General features: G+C 40.9%; 1 protein-coding gene across 1 annotated transcript in view; it reads left to right on the forward strand.

The window, feature by feature from the left end:
• LOC144527041 (catenin delta-2-like) overlaps window positions 1–26,338 on the forward strand; it is a 162,433-nt gene that overhangs the window by 41,962 nt on the left and 94,133 nt on the right. The window contains exon 3 of the mRNA XM_078264871.1: window positions 9,027–9,139. Coding sequence (XP_078120997.1) covers window positions 9,027–9,139 — 113 coding nt within the window. The remainder of the gene's footprint in view (window positions 1–9,026; window positions 9,140–26,338) is intronic.

The following is a 26,338-nucleotide window of genomic DNA, read 5'->3' on the forward strand; positions in this document are numbered from 1 at the left end:
CAAATTTGAACATTCACTAGCCATTTGGCTGGTGGACAAAAAGTTAATTTTGAACCCTGCTCATAATGCAAGTAATTTTATCATTTGGTGTGACCCTTCCTGTCTGGTTAAATGCCCACATTATTCAAACTCCATACCACCAGTTTATGACACAGGCTTTCTGTTACAAATGTGTATATTTCAAGCCTAAAGTGAGATGATAAAATGATCAGGGTTATTCTCTCAGACTTGACAAAGCTAGAGCCACAGAATATATTATACAACTGTTGTCACAGGCTGAGTAGTACTCGTCATTACAAGTAAACTGACCTTTACGAGTAAAATCTGTCGAGTGCCCCTTTTGATAGTGATCATTTGAACAGACTACTGAATACTAGCAGAAATTTTCCCAGATACAGTATATCAGCTTTCTACAATCCAAATGGTCTTGCCCTAAAATACTTCATATTGCGCACGCACAGACACATAGGCTACATACACACATGGACGTGCATGCTCAGAGCTGCTGTGTATCCTGTAGTCTGCAGCCAAACAGGTGTATAAACTGAACCAATCCAAATTTGAATAAAGAAATGACTGGAGCTTTGCATGTGTGTATCATGTATTTGCAAGGATGCCATGATTGCCTTTAGTTAGACTGTGGCATCCAGGGAGTGGGAAGTGGACATGTCAGATAAAGGGAAGTAAAAACAAAGAAAAGATTTTAGACAGGGTCAGGGGACTTTTTTTTTTTACTGTTTTTCTGGGTGCTTTAGGAAGCACCTGTGGCACCTGTTGGGAAGCCATGGGTTCATTTTTGGAGTCAGATTGCATCTGGGTAAGATGGTTGTGCATGATTGTTTTTCATGTAAAGCTAATGTTCGCTTGTTGGATGATTCACTTGTTTCTGTATATGTTTAAATTTGAAAATTAAAAACCATTAGCATAGTTCTTAGCGCCATCTTGGCGACGAGTTGGTGAACCACAGTAGCTGGTGAGCTAACTTGTAACATGCTAGCTAGCTGGGGACATGCTAGCCCTAGCCTGCCACCATTGCACACCAAGCTAGAGGGCTTGCTAAGTGACAGCTTGCAACTGAGATTCTTCGTTAATTGACTGGACGAAAAAAAACACAGCTTAGATTGCAAACTTTCTCCTTGAGGAGGAGTTTATACTTTAAAATAACAACACAGCTACCAACATGGCATCATGACTTTGCGTAAACATACACGCCACTTTCCTAAAGCCAAATGGTGTGTTATCTGTACGCATTTTGAGCTATCCACGTGTATGTCTACACTGTATACAGCGGATGTAAACATATATACCACGTGGCGTGTTATCGCGAGAACGTGCCGTGCTATCGCAAGAACGTCACACGCGTGTAAAAAATAAATAAAATAAAATAAAAGGTTGGGTTTAGGTTAAAAACATTGGGAAAGGCTTTAGTAACACTCAAAAACAACTAAAACACGACGGTGACTAACGCCACACGCTTAGGAAAACAATAAACGGTTTAGGAAAAGAACATTGGGGAAGGCTTTATTAATGCTTGATAAACACAACACGCAGGACGCAATCCCAGCTTTCCTGGGTGAAAGTCCTGGGTTTTACCCATCCGCCACTCCAACCAACCTCCCTCCTTTTGTACTACTCGCTATGGCGATAATTCACATGTAATGTAGGTCAATGGAGGCCAAACAGCGTTAATAAACACGCTAGAAAACGATTATGCGTCTTGATAACACACAAAAACGGCTACAGCTAATCTAATATGATGATCGGTTCAGGCACCGTTAATTATGTATGCGATTCATTTCGATTAATTAATCACAGAGTATGTAATTAATTAGATTAAATATTTTAATCGATTTACAGCCCTAATTTTTATGTATGTGCTTGAACTTACTCCAACTAATTTGCTTTTTTGCCACTATACACTCCTTACATTTGTGTGTGTGTGTGTGTGTGTGTATGTGTAGGCTTGTGTATATGGCCTGCGAGTGTGTGTAGGCATGTTTGTATTTGTGTGTAGGTATGCTGTTTTGAGTGTGTGTGCCTCCCTCCATTTCCCCTCCCATCCATCTTCTGTCTCTCCCGCCTCAGCCCTTCTCCAAACCCCCCCACCCCCCTCCGGCTTTTCAGTGATGGTGGCTCGGGGGGAGGTGGGAGGAGAGGGAGAAGTGCAGATGGTCTGGTCAGAGAGAAAAAGAGAGAGAGAGGTAGACTGAGAGAGGCAGAGAGTGACTGGCGAGCGGCGGGCTTTTTTGGCAGGGTCGGCCGGTGGGAGGGCCCATTGTGATGCAACGTTGCATAAATAATGCCACGGGGCTTCTAAATGCTCCGTTACCATGGGGACCTTTGTGCCTCAGTGAACACTATGTGTGTGTGTATGTGTGTGTGTGTGTGTGTGTGTGTGTGTGTGTGTATGTGTGTGTGTGTGTGTGTGTGTTTCATGGCCCCCGAGGAGGGAGAGAGAAAGAGACATAGAGACAGAAAAAGAGAGAGAGGGGGGCTGAGTTGCAGTCAGCTCAAGTGACACTAGAGTCTCTCTTTCTATGTCTTTCTTTCTGTCTCTCTATCACTTGCTGTGTTTGACCCAGGACAGATGAGTGTTTGGAGGAGGGAGAGGGAGTGTTGTCGTTGCTTTTTGACCAGAGGGGAGCAATGATTTTGTGTCTCTCTGTGAAGTATGGTCCATGTAAAGGTATGTGTTGTCACTACTTCCATTCCTCTATTTCTCTTTTTTTGCCGTTTTCTTGACTCTTTATTTTTAGAATAGCCTACATCCCGGCATGGTCTCTGCCTGTTCCTCTGTAGTAACAGGTGTCTGCCTGTCTGCCCTGAATTGGAGGGAGAACAGATCGGAGGGGCAGGTGGGGGGAAGGAGGGAACGATGGCTTTTGTTTGGATGTTTTCAAGAAGCCTTACAACTGAATTCTCACAGCTTGCCATCCAGCTAGTTAGTCAACTCGCTTAGCCACTCAGCCTCTATGCTCTCAGCTGTCGGAGCACCAAACAAGCAAACAAACAAAGAAAAACGTTTCATCTTTTCCTTCATCTGCTCTGGAGATGTTATATCGAAGTAGGTTGTTGTTTCTCGGTTTTTCCTTTCCAGCTGATACGGGTAGTTAGATTGATTGATTGCAAAAAAAGTCAGATCACACAGGGAAAAGCTTGCAGTTCTCTTGTGTTCAGTCGTGTTGGAGATGTAAAAAGTTTCAGTTTCTTAACTCTGTGTGATAGAATGTCTTGCAGCTACGAAGTAGCTTTGTAGCAAGTGGCTGGTTTGTGTTTGCATCAAAGGATTACAATTTTAATGTTCAAATGTGCCTTTAAGCAATGAAATGAAATCATCTCTGTTTTTCTTGCTGATGGCTCCATGCTAAAACTTTAACACTAGTGCTAAAAAGGTGTTATTTTTATCCATTTCAAAAATGATTTATTATCAGCTCAGTAAATACAGTCAACTCAGCACAACTAATGTAGCCAGGTGATTCTTTTTTTGTATTACTTTTTCTGTTAAGCAGCTTTATTTTCATCTGCAGTGCACATCTATGTATCATCCTGAAAGAGTCTACATGTGTACATGTTGCTCTTGCAGTTTATTCACACTTGAGAGATTTCACAGCAGTGTGTGTGTGTGTGTGTGTCTGTGTCTGTGTCTGTGCGTGTTAACATTAACAGACTGTTCTGCATTAACAACATTTTAGACTGGCAGAAGTTGCATTTAGTGTTTTACAGTAGAAAAAACCCCACAATTTTTACCTTTTACCTTCAGTACTTTTTATCAATCTAGATTGTTTTGATGTGAGTTGCCCAGTGTTGGAGATATCGGCCATAAAGACATCTGCCTTCTCCCCAATATAATGGAACTATATGGCACTGTGATGGCTTGTGGTTCTCAAAGCGCCAAAAATATACATTTGAAAAACTCAACAGCAATGTCTTTCAGGAAGAAATGAACCAGTTACTCAAGATAATCCACAGACCCTGGTTGTGAGCAGTTTCATATAGGTGCAATTGTTTTTCTCCCGAACTACACCCGCCAATAGAAGGAAAATAGTTCCTACATGAAACTGCTCACTGTGGATTGTATTGAGTTACTGGGTCTTGATTTCTAAAAAGAGACATTGCTGTTGAGTTATTCAAATGTATTTTTGTTGCCGCTTTGAGCACCACAAGCAGAGTGCCATCTCGTTTTGTTATATTGGAGAGAAGGCAGACATCTTTACAGCCGATATCCAACACAATTTCAATTCACACCAAAACAATCTGGATTGATAAATAGCACTACAGGGAAGAGGAAAAATATGTATTTTTTTATTTTGGGTTGGACTGTCTCTTTAACTATGTCATAAAGGCAATGGGAAGCCTTTTATAATCCTGGCAATGTTAGTGATTCAATAAACCAACTCAGTGTCACAGCAGCAATGTTAATTTATGTGTGGAAGTTGTGGTTCTCATATGGGTCTATACGCTTCAGAATCCATGCATTTATATCTGTGTGTGCTTCTGTGCAAGCGTGCATTTATGCCAATGCGTGTGCACATGTATTGCGGGCATGTTTCTATATCCACGCCTGCGTGCCAGTATGTGTGTCCAGTTACCATTAATAACACGAAGATGGTGCATAATTACGGTAAAATTTGCAATTTGATTTGTTAACTTATTACATTAATGATTCATTATAATCAAATTGTATCATTATGGTGGGAAGCCTGGAGTTGCCTCAGGCATCATCAGTGTTTAATCTCCCACAGACTGGCACTCTGCTCTCTGTCAGTATTCTTAAAAGGAAAATACTCATGATGTAATCATTATAAATGAGATTAATGTTATTTCATACTGGGAAATATATTTTTCAGTGATATTTTGAGGGCACCTAAAATGTTAAAACTATTATAAAGTTAAGTTGTTTTTCTGACCGTGTCTGTGCAAGCAGAGTAGTCTGACTTTTTATTGTATGTTAACTTTTAAGGATATGCTATTGCTTTTTGAATGGATGTACTGTAGCTTCATTTGGTTTGAAACTCCAAAAGGATTCAGTGTTAGAAGTGCAACAGGCCATTTGTCATGCACATAGTCTAATGTGTTGTTGTAAAGTGTCAAATGAGAACATAATACGAGACAGATAAGTGTATATATAATGCGTACTGTTTGTGTGTGTGGAGGTAGAGCAGGTCGTCCACTAATCAGAAGATCGGTGTTTCGATCCCCTGCCCCTAGTCCACGTGTTAAAGTTTCCTAGGACAAGATACTGAATCTGCAAATGTACGTGTGAATAATTAGATTATCATCAGCCTATGCTATAAGTGTATGCATGTGTGTGCAAATGGGGTGAATGTGGCATGTAGTGTAAAATATATATTTAGAAATGCCACTTCAAAGATCCTGAACCACAGAATCGCTGTTGTCTGCAATTCTACTTTAATCTTCAGCAATTGACCATCAAACCAAATGAAATATATAAAGATAATTCAGATTCAAATTCAGAATTTTGTATCTTTTTTAAATCTATTTTTCAGAATATCTCTTTTGTATTAAAATGCTGACCAGGTAACATTGATTGATTATATCTCCTGTAGACATGCTTTATTATAATTCCATCACTTTTATTATCTGGAAACCCACCAGAAAACTGTCAGAATCCCATTTAAGATCTAAATCTCACTTTCAGGACAGGTACTCCGGTGTGTAGACACTGTGTGCTCTTCACTTAAAGGGCTATTTCACCGCTGGAAAGATGAATATGTATTTAAATTGGGTCATTTATGTAGTAGAAATGTGAAATAATTTTAGAAGTTGGTGCCAATATATAAAAACGACATTATAGAAAAACGACATTATATAAAAACAACATACGAGACAGGCTACATTATAGTGCACACACATTATAGACTACACATAAAGTGCAATTACTACTTAAAGTCAGTCCCTCCAGGATTTCGCGGCCTTTTTTTGAGATTGTTGCAGTTTTGTTTTTGTATAGTTCTTTCAAAATAAAAAGGAAACTTGTTTTGGGGAGAATAAAATGACTCTGGGCTGAGATTTCCTAGTAACCTTACCAGAAAGGCTCAGGATGCTGTAAATGTTGGTATAATATGAAAATGGCTGGTGGATTTAAGACAAAATAATAATTTATTGAATCAATCAAATTTGAACATGTCTGTCAGTGGCTTGTTGATTTTTACATTGTTAGTTATTTTCCTATGCTGGCCTGGGCTGGGACACACATTCATACGGTTTGATAATACTGACTTTAACTTATCATTGCACTTACAATAACGAGCACAGCTGTCCTCAATTTAGGTCATCGTGTCATCTCATCTCCTTTTTCTCCTGCATCCACCGTGTGTGTATTGTTTGTGTGTGTGTCTGTGTGTGTGTTTGTGTGTGTGTGCAAGCGTCAGTCGCGGGGGGGAACGGAGCAGTAGCCCCACCCGCTGCAGAGAGCCGACAACCAGGATGGAAACGGCAGCAAGTTCAGCGACTTTTAAATCGTTAAAGTCTACATTGATGTTAAAATGTATCGGACGGTCTGAAATGTTTTGCACGGTCTTTCGCTGTACGTTTTGTTGGTAAATGAGTCACACACACGTCTCGTCTTCATATCAAAAACAAGGAAATGATCAACCCGTTCTCACTCATCTCACACTTGGTAATTGGCTCTCAGAGTGCACGTGGGACTGCTGTGATTTGTTGAAGTCGCGGGAAACTTCAGGTTATTGGTCAAATGTGCGGATAAGATGCGGTGATTGGTCAAAATTGCGAGTCGCACCAAATTTGCGGTGATTGGTTGAATTCGCGTGAATTGGCGCGATCGCGACATCGCAAAATCCTGGAGGGACTGTAAAGTAGAGCAGAACAGACAAGGGACAGGACAGACAACAGACAACAAAAGACAGGGCATAAGTAGACTTGTAACAGAGCACTGATTGTTATAAGTTAGGTTCACCGTGAGGTGAAGGTAGAATATAAATCATCATATATATCACCAGCAGCAATAAATAGTCCATCCGGATATGCGCTTTGGAGCTCACTGATAGCATCGTAAAGTTCAGCTAACGCATTGGTAGCATTAGCACTTGGTGGGATGTAAACACCGAGTATAAACACAGCCGTGAATTCGCGTGGAATGTAGAATGGTCGGCATTTAACAGTCACAGACTCCACCAGCGGTGAGGTAGTGGCTGTAGTCTCTAGCTTCGGGCCAAAAAAGGGGGACATGAGGGAGGGAAGCACTGTTATTTGAAAATACTACCGGGTTTCTACTGATACAAAGCTTAATTTGGATGGATTAATTAGTATTTTCTTTTTTTTTCCTTTGCACAAATTGATGAAATCAGTTAAGTTTAATCAACTATAATGATCGCAGCAGCAGACTCAAATACTATAATCAGCTGTTGGTTTGTTTGCGTATCAGTTAATTGGTGGTTATTTATCACACATTCAACAGCATAAATTAAGTGTAAAAACAATGGGCCTCTTGGAAGAAGCACTCATAAGAACAGATTTGTTATTAAATGGCGCATACAAGATATAAAAAGAGATATAATGTTCTTGTATTAAAAGTTTTCTATACAGATAATTACGATAGCATGTATTTCACTTGAGAATTTTTATGCTGAAAAAAAAAACTCATCATGGCCTGCTATCACTAAAATGTTCTACAAGATTTCTTCTTTTTTTTGGCAGGAGTAATTTTGGCATGCCAACTTTTACAATTCAGTAGATGTGAGGAAAATTGTCACATTCCGACAGCTGCTTCAGGGTATTCGTTCAGGTCACTGTCTGAGTCCAGGCACCCTCTGCTATAACACCTGATAGAGTAACACTTTTGTGACTGACACTTGCCTGGAGCAGAACAGATAGCCTTATAGCAGTTTCGAGGCGTTGACTATACTAATGACCACATCTCTCGAAGGCACATCTCCAAATGAATAGTCATGAATTCATCAAGTTGAAATGTGAATTGTACAACAGGTTTATGTAGTTTGGGGGGTTTGGTAAATCAGACTGAGAACAGTTGTATGAGTAAGCCTCACAGAAACAAGTAAGAGACATTTAGGGTAAAAAAATGAAAATATTCTTGCATAAGTGTGTTTCCATCCAACTGTTTTTATTGGGGGGGAAATCGATACAAAGTATCACGATATTATCCAAATATATATATTTGGATAATATCGTGATATATATAATATAAATTGCACATCTACTGAAAAAATCATACCAATTGATTTTTCAGTCCACTAGATCGTAAGATGAACAAACAGAAATGTATCTGTTTAGATCAAACAGATGTTGACAAAGTTTTCCTTTGGGGAAATAATTTGATGTTGGAAAATATTGCAATATAATTAAAATGAATATAACATCGAATTGTGACATACATATTGTGATAATATCGTATCGTGGGGCCTCTGGTGATTCCCACCCCTATAGTTTTTATGCACATTTACTGTTATGGTGAGTCGGATTTAGGCCACATATTTTAGAGTGTATTAACATCCAGCAGTATGGTGACAGTGTTTCTTCAGTGGGCGCTACACTGCAGCTACGGATTCTTCAACTGAGGTGATGTGACTGACAACCTCCACCCCTCCCTTCATGGCAGCCACCTCGTGGTAACAGCAGGATGCAAATCCATACAGTTAGAGTGAATAGATGATTTGTCAGGCAGGCATTAGACTAAAGCTTTCAACTGACGGAAATGACAACATTCTTCATGCCAAAACTTCATCTGTTTCATGAGTTTCCTAGTCGCAGCAATAACAAATATTACATTTGTGATGGCTTTAGTTTGGTGTCACTGTTTTGCTTCATATCAAGCTCTTCTCAGTGAATATCTGGCAGTGTGAAACTGGCAGACACAGTGCTATCTGGCCTGTTCTCCCACCACAGACGGCAGAGTCCATTTCACAACAATTAAAAATGTGTTCAGAGAAAACGGGGCCAAAATAATGTTCGGGATGACTGTAAATGTGACAGTAAATAAACACATTGTCACATTCTGTCTTTCTCTCCCCGCCCCCCTCTCTCTCCAGGAGTTGCAGTTTGAACGTCTGACCAGGGAGCTGGAAGCCGAACGACAGATTGTTGCCACTCAGCTGGAGAGATGCAAGCTTGGCTCTGAGACTGGAAGCATGACTAGCATCAGGTGTGTTTGTGTGTTTGTCTCTCACCTGTCAGATCTTCTTCTGTATGCTCTACCTGTGTGTGTCAGCTGTGCTCTTGCAGGTGACTGGCTTTGCAGGTGGTCACATTAGTAGTGTGTCCAAAATTCATCTCTATGATTACAAACCACAGTTAAAAAATGCTGTTGTTTTGCTTCGGAGGTCGGAGAGAGAGAGAGAGAGAGAGAGAGGGAGAGAGAGGGGGAGAGAGAGAGAGGGAGAGGGAGAGAGAGGGGGAGAGAGAGAGAGAGGGAGAGAGAGAGAGGGAGAGGGAGAGAGAGAGAGAGGAGGAGGGAGAGAGAGAGGGAGAGGGAGAGAGGGGGGGACAAGAGAAAGAGGAAGAGAGAGAGGGAGAGGGAGAGGGAGAGGGAGAGGGAGAGAGAGAGGGAGAGGGAGAGAGAGAGGGAGAGGAATAGAGAGGGAGAGAGAGAGAGAGAGGGAGAGAGAGAAGGAGAGGGAGAGAGAGAGAGAGAGCGAGAGAGAGAGAGGGAGAGAGAGGGAGAGGGAGAGAGAGGGAGAGAGAGAGAGAGAGTTCCTCCTACATTCCTCTGGTGCACTAGATTGTGTTCCTTCTTGCCGTTATTCACACACCTGCTACAGTAGAGCTGCAAAATGTATTTATATCGTTTGCTTATAAATTCACACACTTAACACATATCAAAGTGTTAGAAATACATACATCTGGTAGCTCTAGCTTCCCTTTTGATTGCATATCCAGCTATACATACAGCTATGTGTACCATTTATCTTTAATAAGTAATTGCAACAATCAATTGTTGAAAGGACTAGCTGCTTCTAACTGTACATTACTTAACACAATACAGACGTTTCTCTCGGACAGAGCTACCTAGCTACTTAGCCCAAGCAGATGTCCAATTTAAAGCAGCATTAATGGATTTTTTTGGCAACTTGTGTACAACCTGACATAACTATATCAAGTTGTCATGGCAACGTGTTAGCAAGGAATTACCTAATTACACATTCAGCAGACAGTCCAATATTGAAGAGGGCATGAAGCAATTAAGTTGTAATCACTTTATAAAACATGTTGCTCAGTGCAGAGGTATTTTCAGGCAAAGTATAATAAAAGCTCAAGGATGATAACTTGAGACGTCTTATTAACCTGATTGTATGTGTAAGTGCCTTGAGAAAAGAATATAGATCAGTCAAAAACTCACTGACTACACATACTCTAGCACCTTTTAGATCAGAGGCGTACAGGGAATGAGTCACACTATGCGGATTTGGATTTTGAACTTAAAAGACATCTGATGTCATTTAATCTGGATTTGATGATCATGCGACTGACTAATGATCAAAATGATCAAAATCATTTTTCATATGAATAATGCTCTTATACGAATTTGTATCTGAAATAACCTGTATTTTATAATTGGAGCTATAGAATGTCATAATTAAAAATCAACCTATATTTGATTCTGCATTTTGCATTTGCCAGACCCAGACATGACCTTGTGTTATGCTAACATAGAAACCTAATCCTTAGAAATCTCACTAATTTCTCACAAATCTCACAACTTCCTTAAAATATGGCAGAATACCTCTTTTTTGCAGCAGCAGCAGCAGTAGAGAGCAAAATTACTTTCTTTTTCAAATCGTGCCAACCCTGTCAGTGTAACACTCCAGGTTGATCAACGGCTGCTTTTGGTAGTTTAACCTTTAAACACGGTTTAATTTACTGTTTTCGGTCAGTTTTAGCTGCTCTTAATTTAACATGAATGCCATAACAAATGACAAAAGTATTTTTAATAGAATATTTATTGTAAAAGATCCTTATTAGAACATTAACATCTACAACGTGTGTGTGTGGGTGTGGGTGTGTTTCTGTGTGTGCGTGCATGCATGTGTGTGTGAACATTGGTGGTTCACATGCACAAGTGGCAACATGACAACATGAACTGTGTGTGTGTGTGTGTGTGTGTGTGTGTGTGTGTGTGTGTGTGTGTTTGTGTTTCTGTGTGTGCGTGCATGCATGTGTGTGCGAACATTGGTAGTTCACATGCACAAGTGGCAACATGACAACATAAACTGACAACATAAAGTGTGTGTGTGTGTGTGTGTGTGTGTGTGTGTGTGTGTGTGTGTGTGTGAGAGTGTGGGTGTATGTGTGAGTGGGCGTACATGTGTGTCTGTTTGTGTGTATGTGTGGGTGTGTGTGTTTCTGTGTGTGCGTGCATGCATGTGTGTGCGAACATTGGTGGTTCACACGCACAAATGGCAAATTGCAGTCATGGTGCAGTGTCCCTTGCAAATGGAAGCTTTGCACCTGTGACTGGGTACACAAGCACAGGAAAGTTGTAGGAGTGTGTGTATGGAGAAGTCTTTTATCTCCTGGATAAAAATTATACTCTTTCCCATTAATTTCCTACGGCGGTCATTTTTGACCGTAAAGAAAAGAAGTGTGACTAAGTTGAATAAATCACTCAAAATTCAAAGAAAGTAGTCACAATGAATGTTATTTGTTCAAATGCCTTTTGTGAAGGATATCACAAGGTCTTGAGGCAATCTGACGAAAAATGCCATTTCTATGGTACAGGGAATGTATAAATCGGTCATTTTTGACCGGAACAGTGTTAGAAGGTTAAATAAATGTTGGCTCAGGTCTAATGGCACAAAGCAAATCCCCGGTTTTGCAAACATGACACACTATTAATTGTCCATTAAAAACTGAAATTGCTTCTCACAAAGATAATGTGCAGCTGTCACAGGAGTCCTTTGTTCTGCCCAGGGTCTTTGTTTTTCTTTGCGACGAGAGGAAGTAAACTGTACACAATGTAAGGAGATTGTCATATTATCTGCTGCTGATTGAGTTTGGACCCAAACTTCGTCTCTGCTCTGTGCTCCAAGAACAAATTCTACAGATTCCATACCAGTCCCAATGTGAAAACAGCACTTCTGACACAATAGTGGTAACGCACTTAGCTTGTCTCTCTGGACTATGTAACGTGATTAAAGTGTCTGTCTCCATTTCTCTGTCTCACTCTCAGTCTCTCTCACACACACACATAAATAGACGCACACAATCCATCATCGTTTCTCCTCTTTGATTCTGTTAAGCGAGTGGGGATTCCATCCGTCTCAAACTAATTACTCATATGCCAGCATTGTAATTCTCGTTTCAATTTGAGGGGTGGACCAACAAAGAGCAGAATGATGGTCTAAACCCGATTCTTTCACAAGTCTAATTAACTGGTGCATGCATTTAGCTGCTCAACGCTGTCACAGGGCTGTATTGAGGGCCCCCATTTAAAACAGCAGCAACATGGGAGATGGAAGAGGTGTGGAGTCCAAAAAAACACGTCTTCCACTTCATCACCCAGCTGCACACAGATGGGATAAAGGCTGCCATCTTGCTAACTCGATTAGATGGGTTTCTTATTTAGTAAGGAGCGTCTTGTGGATTACACTGTCTTCCATTGCTTTTTATAGGCTGTCCACTTTGTTTGACTTGGAGGTAATTACCAAATTGACAAATGGTTTGGCAAAACACAATAGTCCAACAAGGCAATATGGTAGAAGTTTATAGTGCCTGAAGCATGGATTTATTGTTCAATTACCTCTGAGACATTAGTATTGTTTCTGTTCTGAAAATGTTTAGTCATTGCTGCTTGTCCCAGGGAAAAATGTAATTGGCAGCTACAAGATGTGCAGGAATTTATCTTGGTAGCATTTGTGGCGAGACGTATTGACATTACCATTGTTTTTAGGCTGGTGAGTGAAGCAAATCTACCAGCCACTTGCATATTTTACCAGCAATTGGCTAGTAGATGGTGCAAACTTTTAACCCTGATGATAGTTAGATTTTTTGTTAGCTGTCTTGCTCGCCATGTTCAAAATCCAGGCGGTCCAGTTGCAGTGTGGGATGGTGCAGGAATCCGCTCATTTCTCTTTAGCAAAAGCTAATTTATTGGTGTCTTCTTGGTTAGCATTACAGCTACCGCTAGCTACTCTATAAGTCTTTGTCACATTAGCTAGCTAACGCTTTCAGGTGTCTAGGATTAAAAAAAAGTATCCCAAAGGCCAGTGTTCCATACAAATATACTTCTTCACAATTATTTTATCGGTTTCCAGCTACATTATTTCAAAATGCTGAAAATGTCCAGGAACCGTTAGCTATCACGACATTGTACCAGTGTGTTTTCTACCACTTAGCCTACTAGCTTTTTTTCCTGAGGTAATTCATAATTCAAATTGTCACAAATGATCAAGTTAATCACCTCTTTCAGTACATTAAATGTATCATTTGGAGGATGATACTATCTTAAGATACTTTCTGAAAGCCAGGAAGCATGTATTAGTGTTTCTTTAAAAACTCCTTTACAGGCAGTCTTACTGGCTTTCCCCAAGGAGCAGCTCTAGTTTCTACTCCCAGACAGACCACAGGTTCATAGACTGAGGCACAGCCGATATAATGTAACCAGTGTTGTTATAACCAGGGACAATACAATAACTATGTGGGGATTTCAGACACCTTGGCTGATGCCTGCCCTAGATAGAATGTAGCAAAACAAGGAGGATGGGACTGTGGACAAGGCTGGTCATGGCCTTGTCCTGGAATAACTTATAGTTATAAGTTGAGGAGAGGAAATAAAAACTTTGAGTATCCTCGCAACTACTGAAAATACAGATTTTCTTGTGCCACAAGAAGGGAATCTTTAAAATCAAGTGTGAATCATACACCAAATGTCCTTTCAGTTGACTTTGTCTTTAACATTTGGATTTAACAGCTCTATTAAAAAAAGTAAGCAATCAAGTACCCTAACATTAATGGAAATCTGTTCCCACATAGACAGACAGGTTAAACCGCAGAAAAGTTCAATTAAGAATGAGTGTTACGTGCAGCTGTGTGGCTGGCAGTTCAGGAATCGGCTCCTGTTGTGTTGTGAAAGATAAAGACTTTCAGAGGTGCTAATGAGCTCCTCAGCTCTGCCTTTGTTTCCAGTTTAAATCAGTCACCACAGGTCACGGTGTCTGCCACGGCATATGCTGCTGCTTTATCACTTCAAAAAGAACAAATCCACTGTGTGACTGTGTGTGTGTTGATCAGTCAAACAGAGACAATGTTTTTGTCTGCGGAAAGAAGAGAGCGATATGCGTTGCCTCATTAGTTAAAGGACAATTCTGCCCTAAATATCAAGGTTGCAAAGTGAAACGTTGGTGTTTTTGTTTTTTTCTGGGCTTAGACAACATAAGAGGTGGAAATCTTTAACTGTGATTATGATTGTATTGTACAGTATTGTTTGTGTTCACTTTTGAAGCACTACTCTTTTGTATTTGTCGCCTAACCTTAATTACCAACCACATCCACTCAAGTCTCTTTAGCAGTTAACTTTATGTTGGTTTAATCAATATTTCTAACCATATTGCGCTCAATATTTCACTGACAGAGTAACGACTGACAAAGTAACGACTGACAGAGTAACGTGTGCAACAAGTACGTAATCACATATTTTATGGTACGTTAGCCAGATTAAATAGCTAAAGTGCCACATTCCTGAGCTGTTAGCCAAGCCAAGCTTTTTGTCCTGCAAGCTATATTACTGAAGTTGAGGAAACATACCTTCCCCCTCCACTCATCCTTGGCTTCTTTTGTTATTCAGTACCATTCACTTTTATAGTCTCTTGTCTTATTAGCTCACTCTCTCTTGTCTTTTCACATTTCAGTGTGTCTGTTATCCTTCCAGTTTACCATCTTTATCGGACGATCTCTGGTTTTGGAAGTTAAAAGTAACAGAATAACTTGTCCTTGATTTTGACCAAAGAAATATAACAAGGGAGGAAACACCCCAGAGAACTAAAGTAGTTTCTCTTTCTGTTATCTGAGTTGGTGTACCTCACTCTGCCCAGTGTTTACCTGCTCCCAGTCCCTTTATCTAATCATCCCAGTTGACCTCTTCTGACAGTGAACACACAAAAAGTAGATACAGATATCTGAGCTCTGGTTGCACCGTGGTGGCCACTTCACTCTGCTGGCTGAGGAGAAGCCTTCTCCTAGGGTGGGCTATTTGTCTGCCTCTTTTGGCTGTGCATATTTGCGACATTTGTCTGGTAATCGGATGCACTGCTGTGTGCTTGTCTGGCTGCTGAGTGGCGAGCTTGTGTGTGTGTATGTGTGTGTGTGTGTGTGTGTGTGTGTGTGTGTGTGTGTGTGTGTGTGTGTGTGTGCAAAAGCATTGGCTGTAACCGCAGCACCCGGCGAGACCCACCGCCGCTTGTCTGGCGGGAAAATACGACCCGTCTAGCGAGGGCCCATTACCCAGAAGCTGTTGGGGCGCTCAGCTGCCAACTTAGGCTCACTGCACTGTGGCTCTATCTCTGCTTCTACTCAGCACATACCGACTAAAGAACATGTTTGCAGAGGGGAGCAGCTTTGCTGTTACCTGTTTTTTTTTTTATTAAATTGAAAAACTATTTTCAAAGAAAGGTCCCTAATAGTCCTTTTAGGGGGGATGGAACATTTTAGACTCCTCTCTATCATGCCCATAAACTGGATCATCTGGAATCCCATTACACGCTCCTCTCTAAATGCCAGTGCTCTGAATGTTTATGTCGTCATCAAGCTTGGATGAAACACACACAGACTTTTAGTTAAAGGCCAGTACCTCTGAGCCAATGTCCCCAAATGTTGAGTTCAGCTCAGATCTGGTATTTTTTGAAAAATTGAAAAGGCTCTTAAAGTTTTGATTGAAGAAAAGGAAAAGGGAAAAACAAATATCTTACCTTAAACTGTGATCTTTAGATTACTTTGTTTCTCTCTGACATTGGATGCCTTTGATACTAAATAACACCAATTCTCTAATTTAAACGCAGCACTTTCTTCACCATTTTGGATTGAAATTCTTCTTAATTCTAAATTCCTCTAAATTCCTGTCTTTACCAGCTCAGAAATATGGATAACACAATGAGTATAATGATGAGCTGATGAGAATGTTCAATTTTAAACCTTTATTGATCCAGAGAAGGCTGACTGCTTGCCAATTGTGGATTCATGCGTGTGTTCTTGTTATTGATCTGGGAGAGAGAGGGAATAGAAGAGAAGGTGTGAGTTACATTTTTAAATACTAGCATTTATTGTGATCCATACTGAACTCTACACATTGATCTTATGGAGTGAGTGTGGAGCAAAAAAAGGGGCGCAGAGGAAGAGGAAACAGTAGACGGTCAGATGGCAGGATGGGAAATGGGGGAAACAGAGCATGTTGGGAAATGGAGCTGAAATTAATCTAGTTCATCATTTCCAGGTCTTCAGAAGTTTTGGTATTGCTTAGAAATGTCTACGTATTGTTGTTTGTTTCAGACTCATGTACAATAATATGACGCCAGCCCAGCTTTTATCTAGCAGTAGATCAATGCAGTTTCACACACTGTGACTTCAGTCGCAACAGTGGAAGTAGAAAATTATTTTTAATGTTTGTCTATAATGGAGGAATGTTTCTTTTGCAGTTTTTCTTTGAAAGTTAAGGCCAAAAAAGGACAATCATTGTAAGTTTACTCTATGACAGAAAAGGCTTGATCAGCAGAGCACTCTGATTCCACAAACAGGGAGCCCAATAATCTCACTTTTTGCTTCATTCATTAGTCTATCTATAAGTTTTTAGTGACCTCTCAGACCTGCTGACTTCATTTTCAGTTGTCATGACAGCTGGTAGCTGCTAAGAACAGTTGATTTAAAGTTGTTCATGACAATTAAAGATATATGCGGATTCCAGGGTTGTTATTTGAGTCAGCCGTACCACAACCAATAAAGCGGTGGTGATCTTGTCCCAATGTTTGTGGATGTTTTTCTGTAGTTATTTTTGCTTCTTACTAGGTTGGGAGACTCTTAAGGGACCAGTACGACCTGATACGCAGGAGCTGCGTGATAGAGACAGCAGGCTGCATTAATTGGCTAGTTTTTGGTAGCCTTGCTAGCTTGCCTGTCTTACTTGTATAGTAAGAAGGTAAGTAGTCTGTAGGGACTTGGCTCGGGTACTGGAGGGTGGATGCATGGATGCAAGCATGGACCCGCATGGATCAGGTGGTGTGGACAGGTAGCAGGAGAGGTGCCAGTTCAGAAATACAGTTCCTGTATTTCGTGCCTATGGGGGTAATGAATGACAGAAAAAGACACAAAAATGTTAAATAATAGATTGAATAATAATCTAATCAGTAAAGAAGCGCATAACACAACTGGCCTTATTAAACCTGTGCGTGTGTGTGTGCGTGCGTGCGTCTGTGCGTGCTTGCGTGCATGCGTATCACTCAGCAAAAGACTCCCACCAGCTCTGCTGACAATGTGCGTCTAAAGAAATGTGAGATAAGTAGGAAAAAAAAGCTCAATGTCATGGTAGAGAAGACAACAACTGTCATTCTCAATACTTCCTGTTGAAATGTGTTCATTGCAACACTTTTTATAAAACAACACTGTCACACCCACACTGTGGTCTGTAATGTAATCATTGTAATGTAATCACACATCTGAGATGTGGGAAGTGATGAGAAGTCTGGAACCAGGCTGGGTCAACAGGGCCCACAGCTTATTTAGACCATGGACTGGCCATGATGAATTTTAACAAGTAGGAACTATATCTGTGTTCAAATCTTTCCCAGGGAGCAAGTTCAACACGTACAATTAACCTATGCTCACCATTATGTTTTTTTATTTCAATCTACGCCCATTAGGCCAGTCAAATCTAATTTAAGGAAAACATATATGGACTAAATATTTTACACACTTTGCACTGGAGCAGGATATTTTAGCTCCCTGCCTTTCATCATTTATATTGAGGCATAATTTTCAGCTACAATGTGTCAACCTCCTGTTGACATCCACATTTCCACAGAATAATTTTGAACACAACAAAAATCATTCCAAAACTGTCACAGAATTGAAATTGGAGAAATGTCATCTTTTTTAAATAAAAAATGAGATTGAAATGTAAGAGGGGGGGGGGGAGGGGGGAATGCATTCTCATGTTAAGCCCTTTTAACCTGCTACCCTGCAAAGACACACTGAGTTAGCATGAGTCACTCTGAAACCCAGACACTCCTAATAAGCCTAATATCCACCACAGTCACAGACAGGCTGTGTCTGTCACACTCGCACACTCAGCTGTGTGTGTGTGTGTGTGTGTGTGTGTGTGTGTGTGTGTGTGCGTGCACGCACGTGTGCGTGCGTGCGCATGCGTGTGCTTGCGCGTGTGTGTGTTTGTGCTCCCAGTGTTAGTACAGTCATCAGCGACTATATTATTGATCTGGTAGCAGAACGGAGACAGAACTGTCAGAGTTAAGCCCCGATGAAAACCTTCTTAGTACACAAACACACACACTGGGAGATTTTGCACACAGACACACAAACAGGCACTTAAACACACATACATAATAATGCTGAATTGAAAGAAGCCTGTTCTGAAGCACACAAGCTAAAATACAGTATTTGGGTAGACTTGAAGAAATGCAATGCAAAGCTGCTACTGTATAATGTTTTGGATGAATAGGTGCCTTTTTAAATTTGGGTTTGGGCATTTTGATTTGTTTTATTGGCCATTTGTTCACACATTATTGACTGCAATCATTTCTCAGTCCCTCCAGGATTTCGCGGCCTTTTTTTGAGATTGTTGCGGCCCAAAACGCCTGATTTCGCGGGAGCTTTTGTAAAAAATTGCAATAAAAGTTGCGATGTCTTTTGTATGTTTGTTGCAATGAAGTTGCGGGAGACAGTGAAAGTTGCAAAAAAGTTGCGATTTTGTTTTTGTATAGTTCTTTCAAAATAAAAAGGAAACTTGTTTTGGGGAGAATAAAATGACTCTGGGCTGAGATTTCCTAGTAACCTTACCAGAAAGGCTCAGGATGCTGTAAATGTTGGTATAATATGAAAATGGCTGGTGGATTTAAGACAAAATAATAATTTATTGAATCAATCAAATTTGAACATGTCTGTCAGTGGCTTGTTGATTTTTACATTGTTAGTTATTTTCCTATGCTGGCCTGGGCTGGGACACACATTCATACGGTTTGATAATACTGACTTTAACTTATCATTGCACTTACAATAACGAGCACAGCTGTCCTCAATTTAGGTCATCGTGTCATCTCATCTCCTTTTTCTCCTGCATCCACCGTGTGTGTATTGTTTGTGTGTGTGTCTGTGTGTGTGTTTGTGTGTGTGTGCAAGCGTCAGTCGCGGGGGGGAACGGAGCAGTAGCCCCACCCGCTGCAGAGAGCCGACAACCAGGATGGAAACGGCAGCAAGTTCAGCGACTTTTAAATCGTTAAAGTCTACATTGATGTTAAAATGTATCGGACGGTCTGAAATGTTTTGCACGGTCTTTCGCTGTACGTTTTGTTGGTAAATGAGTCACACACACGTCTCGTCTTCATATCAAAAACAAGGAAATGATCAACCCGTTCTCACTCCCGATTGGTCATTGGCTCTCAGAGTGCACGTGGGACTGCTGTGATTTGTTGAAGTCGCGGGAAACTTCAGGTTATTGGTCAAATGTGCGGATAAGATGCGGTGATTGGTCAAAATTGCGAGTTGCACCAAATTTGCGGTGATTGGTTGAATTTGTGTGAATTGGCGCGATCGCGACATCGCAAAATCCTGGAGGGACTGATTTCTAATAAGAAATTATTCCTAATGCAAAAATGTTTTCTTTATTTTGCTTGTGTTCTCATGAAGAGAGGTGTTGATTAAACTTGTAGTTAGTGACCTGATTTTGGAATCATTCTTTTCCCAGTTTAAATGTGATGCACTGTGCATCAATAAATGGTTAAAAATCCACTTACAGTAGTGTAGTCCTCAGAAGAGACACACCAAGATGAAAGTAACATTTCTGCTTAAATAAATAGAATCAAAGAAATCATGTGAATAATGCAAACAACCTCAAGGTCCCACAGAACAATAACTCTGCATGGCTTAGGTTGCAATGGTAATATGTAGTCTATTGTGCACAATATAGAGTAAAGGTAACAGAGGAATCTTACGCACACTAATCAAGTTGTAAGTAAGCACTGCATTAAAAAAGAAAAAGCATATGGTTGGCTACGTAAACAACAAAGGCATAAAATAAATTACAAGAATATAGATAAAATGAGTATATGTGGACTTATGTTTGTATGTGTGAGTGGTTATGAGAGACAGAACGGCCAAAAAAAATAGCTCAGATCAATACAGACAGTTAAGTTTGATTAATCAGACAGGTCCTAAGCCTCTTTTTATAATTGTTGACAATTTTTGTCCAGTTGGGTATGGCTGCTACCAACAGGAATGGATTAATTAAAATAGAGCAACACAAATAAATCCTTTAATCACCAGTGAGTAGTTCTGCCTGATCCCATTGGTGTCATTTGTAGATAAACATCGCTACCCTCGCTAGTCGGCACCACGCTAAATTATTATTGCCATCGCTCGCTCCCTAGCTGAGCTCGGCCTTCCCACCGGTCCTCGGTCCGGGATCAGACTCCTCCTGCAGCAGCGGCTCTCCGCTCTGATCTGAACTCATCAGCCTCTCCTGACTCACATCCGCCCAATCGCCTTCTCCCGGTCCAGGCCTGCTAACACCTCCTTTTTTCCAAATAGCGACTGGGTTCAGCAGTCTGTCTGGTTCTCTTTTGTTCCACTGGATTAGCCAGCAGCTATAACTCAACACTAAAACTAGCTTACTAGCTAGCCAGCTAGCACTTATGCTACAGACTAAAGCTACTGACCTAGCGTGCGAATCAACGAAGTGGGCTAGCTTGATGCTAGAATGCTAAGATACTAATGGTAAGCAACCAGTCGCCTGGAGCAGACACAGAGTGGAGATATTGAATTCAGTGCCATTTAAAATACAATTTGGTTATTGAAAAGTGTGATTAACAGTTTAACGATTTAAATCGCTCTTATAGTATAGTTTTTTTCACACAATGTTTATCCTCATAAATTGCTGATATGCTCAATTTTGACCGTTTTCTGAGTGTATTCTTACTTTTAGAAGTGTAAACCTCTGTTTAAACGTCAGGTAGTCTTTAGGAGCATCCCTAATTTGTAGTAAATCATACATCTGACAGGTCCCTTAATACTTTTTCAGTTACATGTTATTGCTATTTGAACTGCAAAGGAGAGCAGCTTTATCCTCAATGAAATCAAAAGCTGTCAAATCTGTATTATTTTTTTGACTGATCTGATTTGACTGACGTGCTCTTAGTTTGATCAATTCATGCATTGTGTGATCACACACCTGTACTCCAGCAGCCTCACAGACTGCTTGAATGTTTTGACTCAAAACTTGCAAGAACAAAATTGTTCATTAGGTGACTCTTGCCAATTCAAACTGCCTCGGTCACACATTTGGAGGACGGGAAGGGAATGAGAAAAGCATACACCACACTATGAGATAAACTATGAGATTAATTGTTAATTCCTTAAATGCAATCCTGACAGCTTCAAAGCCGAGCACCCACCTGGGAGACCGCTGCAGCAGCACAAAGGAGACTGAGAACACATCGATGGCCATTTTGGCTTTAAACTGATGTTTTCCTTGGTTTAGCTCTGGAAGTCTGCCATCCAGTAAAGTGGCTTGGCTGGACCCGATCGATGCTGATAAGGAGACCTGGCACACGGCTTCTGAAAGTGTGTGTATGTGTGTACAGTAGGTGTGTGCAACAGGCCAAGTCCAAAGCCAGCTAATTGATTTGACATCTAGCTAGCTAGAGAGTAGATGACGGCTTTGGCTTGTCGATCTGAAGAGAGAGAAGAAACACAGCACACTGCTGCTACTACAGCCCTAACAGTTGGGCTAAACACAGTGCTTTGGCACCAGGGCTGTGTCACGTACCAGGTTTAGAGGAGAACATGTCCAGGCAGCAGCATTGGGGACACATTACCTATTGGAATTGTGCTTCATTGCATCAGCTTGGGAAGCATTTTCCTTCCTTGATGAAGCCTTGTTTTGCTCCTAAAACCAGCAGATTAGAGTATGTCAGCATGGTATATGAATGATTTGTAACAGAGTTAAAGCACTCTGTCCACTAATAGACAAAACCTAAATTCACCTCAAGCACTGCTGTCTTTTTAATGGCCTCTTAGCAGTTATCCCAAAGGGAGGTGTTGTCTATTGACAGTAACACATATTTATAACTCTTGACATGCTTTATATTTTGGCCTCAATACCTGGAAAAAGGGGGGGGATGAGATGTGGATAGTGCTGGCATACTGAAGTCAGCACAAATCAGCTTTTGTTTGTATGGTGCTCGGCTGAAACAGTCAACTGATCATCATGCCACTCTGTGAAGTCTTGAAGCGCTGCTCTCTCAGACTCTTTGTTGTCATGCAAAAGGCTCATTTAAAAAAAATAATGTTGTTTGCCTTTACAGCACCATAAGAGAGCTCTATCACAGCCAATCATTTTTGACATCATGTTTGTCAAGAAAGATTTCCATCCACATGATCGGTAGCTTTGTTGAGAGTTATGACACATGGATTATGTATCTGCAGAGAGAGACACGTATACAGATACCTCTAGACATGTTTTCTGTCTCTGGGTAGTTTTGGAAAGACAGGCTGGTCTCACACAGAGAACCAACATGTCTTCCCCCTCGCTTTTCATTTAACTTCTGGCCCTGAGTCAAAATGGCCGCCTCCCACACTGGCAGTCTAGGAAGTCAATCTGACTAATTTAGTGGGTCACAGGAGACTTCTGCTTCTCTCTCTCCCTCTCTCCGTCTGCCTCTCTCTCTCTCTCTAACCATTTGTTTAGAGCATGTGGACGGGGTAACAGAAATGGCGAGCTGCGCCTCGTCCTGCTGCGCTTTAATCACTCGCTTCAAAGGGTCTCGTGTTTCTCTCTGTCTAGATGGCAGAGGGGAGGAAAATGAAGCTCTACTCCACCTCGGCTGAGTTCCTGTACATCAGACCCAGACGAGACTGATATCTCCCTTCACCTTCACTGTCCTAGCTCCAGTTTGGCAGCTCACGCTGAGCTTTTTTATTAAGAAGGAACAGAATTTTACAAAAAAATATTATCGGTCGCTGCCAGACACGGAGCTCTGCATTCAGTTGGTGTTACTTTCTTTGGTGATTGGAATCTGCTACAGCACTGCTGGCAACCAGCATTATACTATTTGCATGTGCAAGTACACAACGTTGAATTGTTTTTTTCTCTCATACCTTAGTAATGGTCTATGTTCTCTAGCACACGGGTCTTCAACATTTTTTAAGCCAAGGACCCCTTAACTGAAAGAGAGACGGAGCTAGGACCCCCTACTACTAGTCCCGCTTTGCCAGACCTTCCTCCACAGCGCTGCAGAGGAAGGCCTGGCTAGTCCACACAGCAATGCTGGATGGGAGAATAACGTGCTCTGGTTTAGTGGCATTTCTTTAAACCAATCACAATCGTCTTGGGTGGCGCTAAGCTACGGATGGAGCCACGGTGCCTCTGCAGAATAGCCTCTGGAAGGAACTTGTTTTGGTGGAACATGTGCACGTTCAAAAGTAGTTTTTGTCATGTAACAGAAAACTCAGATTGGACAGATAGTCTAGCTAGCTGTCTGGATTTACCCGGCAGAGATCTGAGGAGCAGTTAACCATAGTCCTCATAAATCCACCGGAGTTTAGAACGCCAACACAAAGAAAGAGGAAGGTAATGGACATCGGCAGAAAGACATGCATCCGGCGGAATTTCCTGCAGCACCGGAGCAATCGAAGTGGAATGTCGAGGATATAAACTACCCTACTACGTATATTGTATAAAAAAAAGTTGCCTAATAAACCGGCCATTATTAGAGTGCAATATAAAAAACAAAAGTGCAGAAAAGACAATGAAAGCCATAACAAAAAAGAATAAAAAAAGAAAGAAAGAAAACAAAACAAAATGCAATACAATGTTTATTGTAAATTATTGTAAGACAAGGTCCTACAATAAAGTGTAGGGCGGCCTTAAGCCTTTATACCTTACTAAGCTATTAAAATACTATTAAAATAGCCTACTAATTGTTGTTTTAATGTTAAACATGCATGTGGCAACGTGAACCCTTAAGATGAACTGTGTACTTGGATGGCTACCTTAGTGACTACCTTACCTATAGGCCAGTAAACAGTGGGGATATATGTGTGCTAATTATGTTAGATTCATGTTAAAACTTTTTAATTTTTGAAAAAACCTTCGAAAATTAACAATAATTTGGAGGCCCCCCTGCAGTAACTCTGAGGAGCCCCTAGGGGCCCGGACCCCCTGTTGAAGATCACTGCTCTAGCAGATAAGCTCATCATGTGCAAGAAATCTGGCTCGTGACATTGGTGCTAACACACACAAACGTCAAGTGCAGGCGTCACATCTCACCCCATATGTGTTCCCCTCTTGTCTGAATATCAACTCTCACCAGGACCTTCATCCTCTCTGCTGAAACAAACTTAGAAAATATCTTATTTTTTTAGTTTTTGCCTGCCTGTCTTCCAGCCTAAATGATGAAATAGGTTTGTTATTTCCTTCCTAAACGACTGATATGACTGTTTTTTGATCTGACACCCTTATTGCCAAGATGATATTGTTTGTCAGTGCCTTCTTAAATGCATATCATCTGTACAAAAATGACCTATGCACGGTAAAGCAAAGCATTAAAGCTGTGGGCCACTAAATAGTGATCTGAAACTCACTATAAAGCTGCAGATTCAGGTTCTAACCCCTTTCACATTGTCAAATTGTTTTCACATTGTCTTTTGATACATTGTTACCATTAGTAAAGTGTTTCCCTATTTTGTTTAATATCACACGAGGATGCACATGAATGCACAAGAACACACTGATCCGTACTTGGTGGTGGTAAAGTGTAGGCAGTAGTAGTTTTTGGCAAGGGCAAAGCGGGCAGCTGCCCGGGGCGGCATTTTGTCATGACACATGGGGGGCGGCACAAGCACTTAAAAAAAAAAAATCCTCTGGGCTGCGAAGCGGTTTTCTATTATCTATCATTTCAATGTGTGAGGAATTGGCAAATTGGCGCCCCCTGCAGCTGCAGGCGCCCTTGCTTGCTGAGAAGGTGACGTGCACAGAAGCTGTGTGAGAAGGGGAAAGGGGAGGGGGGCGCGGGGGACAGTTAACCTCTGGGTCAGTGGTTCCCAGCCTTTTTTCCTTGGCGCCCCCCCCTACTTATGTATAAGAAAAAGCTGACCGAAACTTGTCCTGTCCTTCAATAAAACCGAAGTTGAGGTAACTCTCGAGATAGAGCCTTACTTTCTTTTTTGATACAGAGGAGTCTGTATCAACACTTCTACGTGTCTCCGACATGTTTCGTTCATAAAATAGTGATGCCGTGGCGGCAGGAAAAACGAGGATGACAGCAGCTAGCAGCTGACCTGATGACAGCAAGGGTCCCAGGTTAAGAGGTCCCGGAGGTTTGGCCTATTAAGTAGCCTGCCTACAATTTTAAGCGAGAACAAAAATACATAGTTTTTATTCAGACTTTTGTATACATTATATATTCTAGTGTATATCATAATTTTTTTTAACATGTGTGTTTTTACTTCAACCTCAAACCAGATAAACCTGTTCTTAGTGCTGTAGTGTAATAATTAGATTCTCTTTAGTGTGTTTTCACATTTGTGTGATGAAGGATTTGTGCTATTTAGAATATTTATTCTATATTTTATTTGTATATTATTCTTAATATTTTATATTATTGTTGCTCTCTGCTCTTGTTACAGTTTTATATATCTGATTGTATATATTTTTGGCACAAAGTTATCGACCAGGGTGTAATTCAATGTAGAATCGCCACTGCTTGTAGGGCTGCCCCCTGAAAGTCAGAGATTCTAATTAACAGTCTGAGACCCCTCAGTCGACTGAGATTCTTCAAATAAAGCAGTCGTTTTTGTCAGTCAGTGTGCGAGATTGCGGTTCCGATCTGTCGTTAGCACGCATTAGCTTGGCGGGCTATCTTGGCTTGTTTACTATATTACGTGAACGTCGCTCTCACCAAAAAAAACCCGTCAAAAAATCTGGCAGTTCAATAAAGCGATGTTTGATCGCATTTAAAAAACAGTAGTCAAATATTTGTATTGAACAGCCAAAATCAGTTTTTCTGAATTGGGTAAAGCCCTAACGTGCCAAGAAATGTAGAAATGCACCAACAAAGGCAGTGAAGAACAACTGCCAGCTAGCAAACTCATGGGTGTACACAATGCAAGAATTGAACTATTGTACACATCC

The sequence above is a fragment of the Sander vitreus genome, chromosome 12 (genome assembly GCF_031162955.1).
Source record: "Sander vitreus isolate 19-12246 chromosome 12, sanVit1, whole genome shotgun sequence".
Lineage (NCBI taxonomy): Eukaryota > Metazoa > Chordata > Actinopteri > Perciformes > Percidae > Sander > Sander vitreus.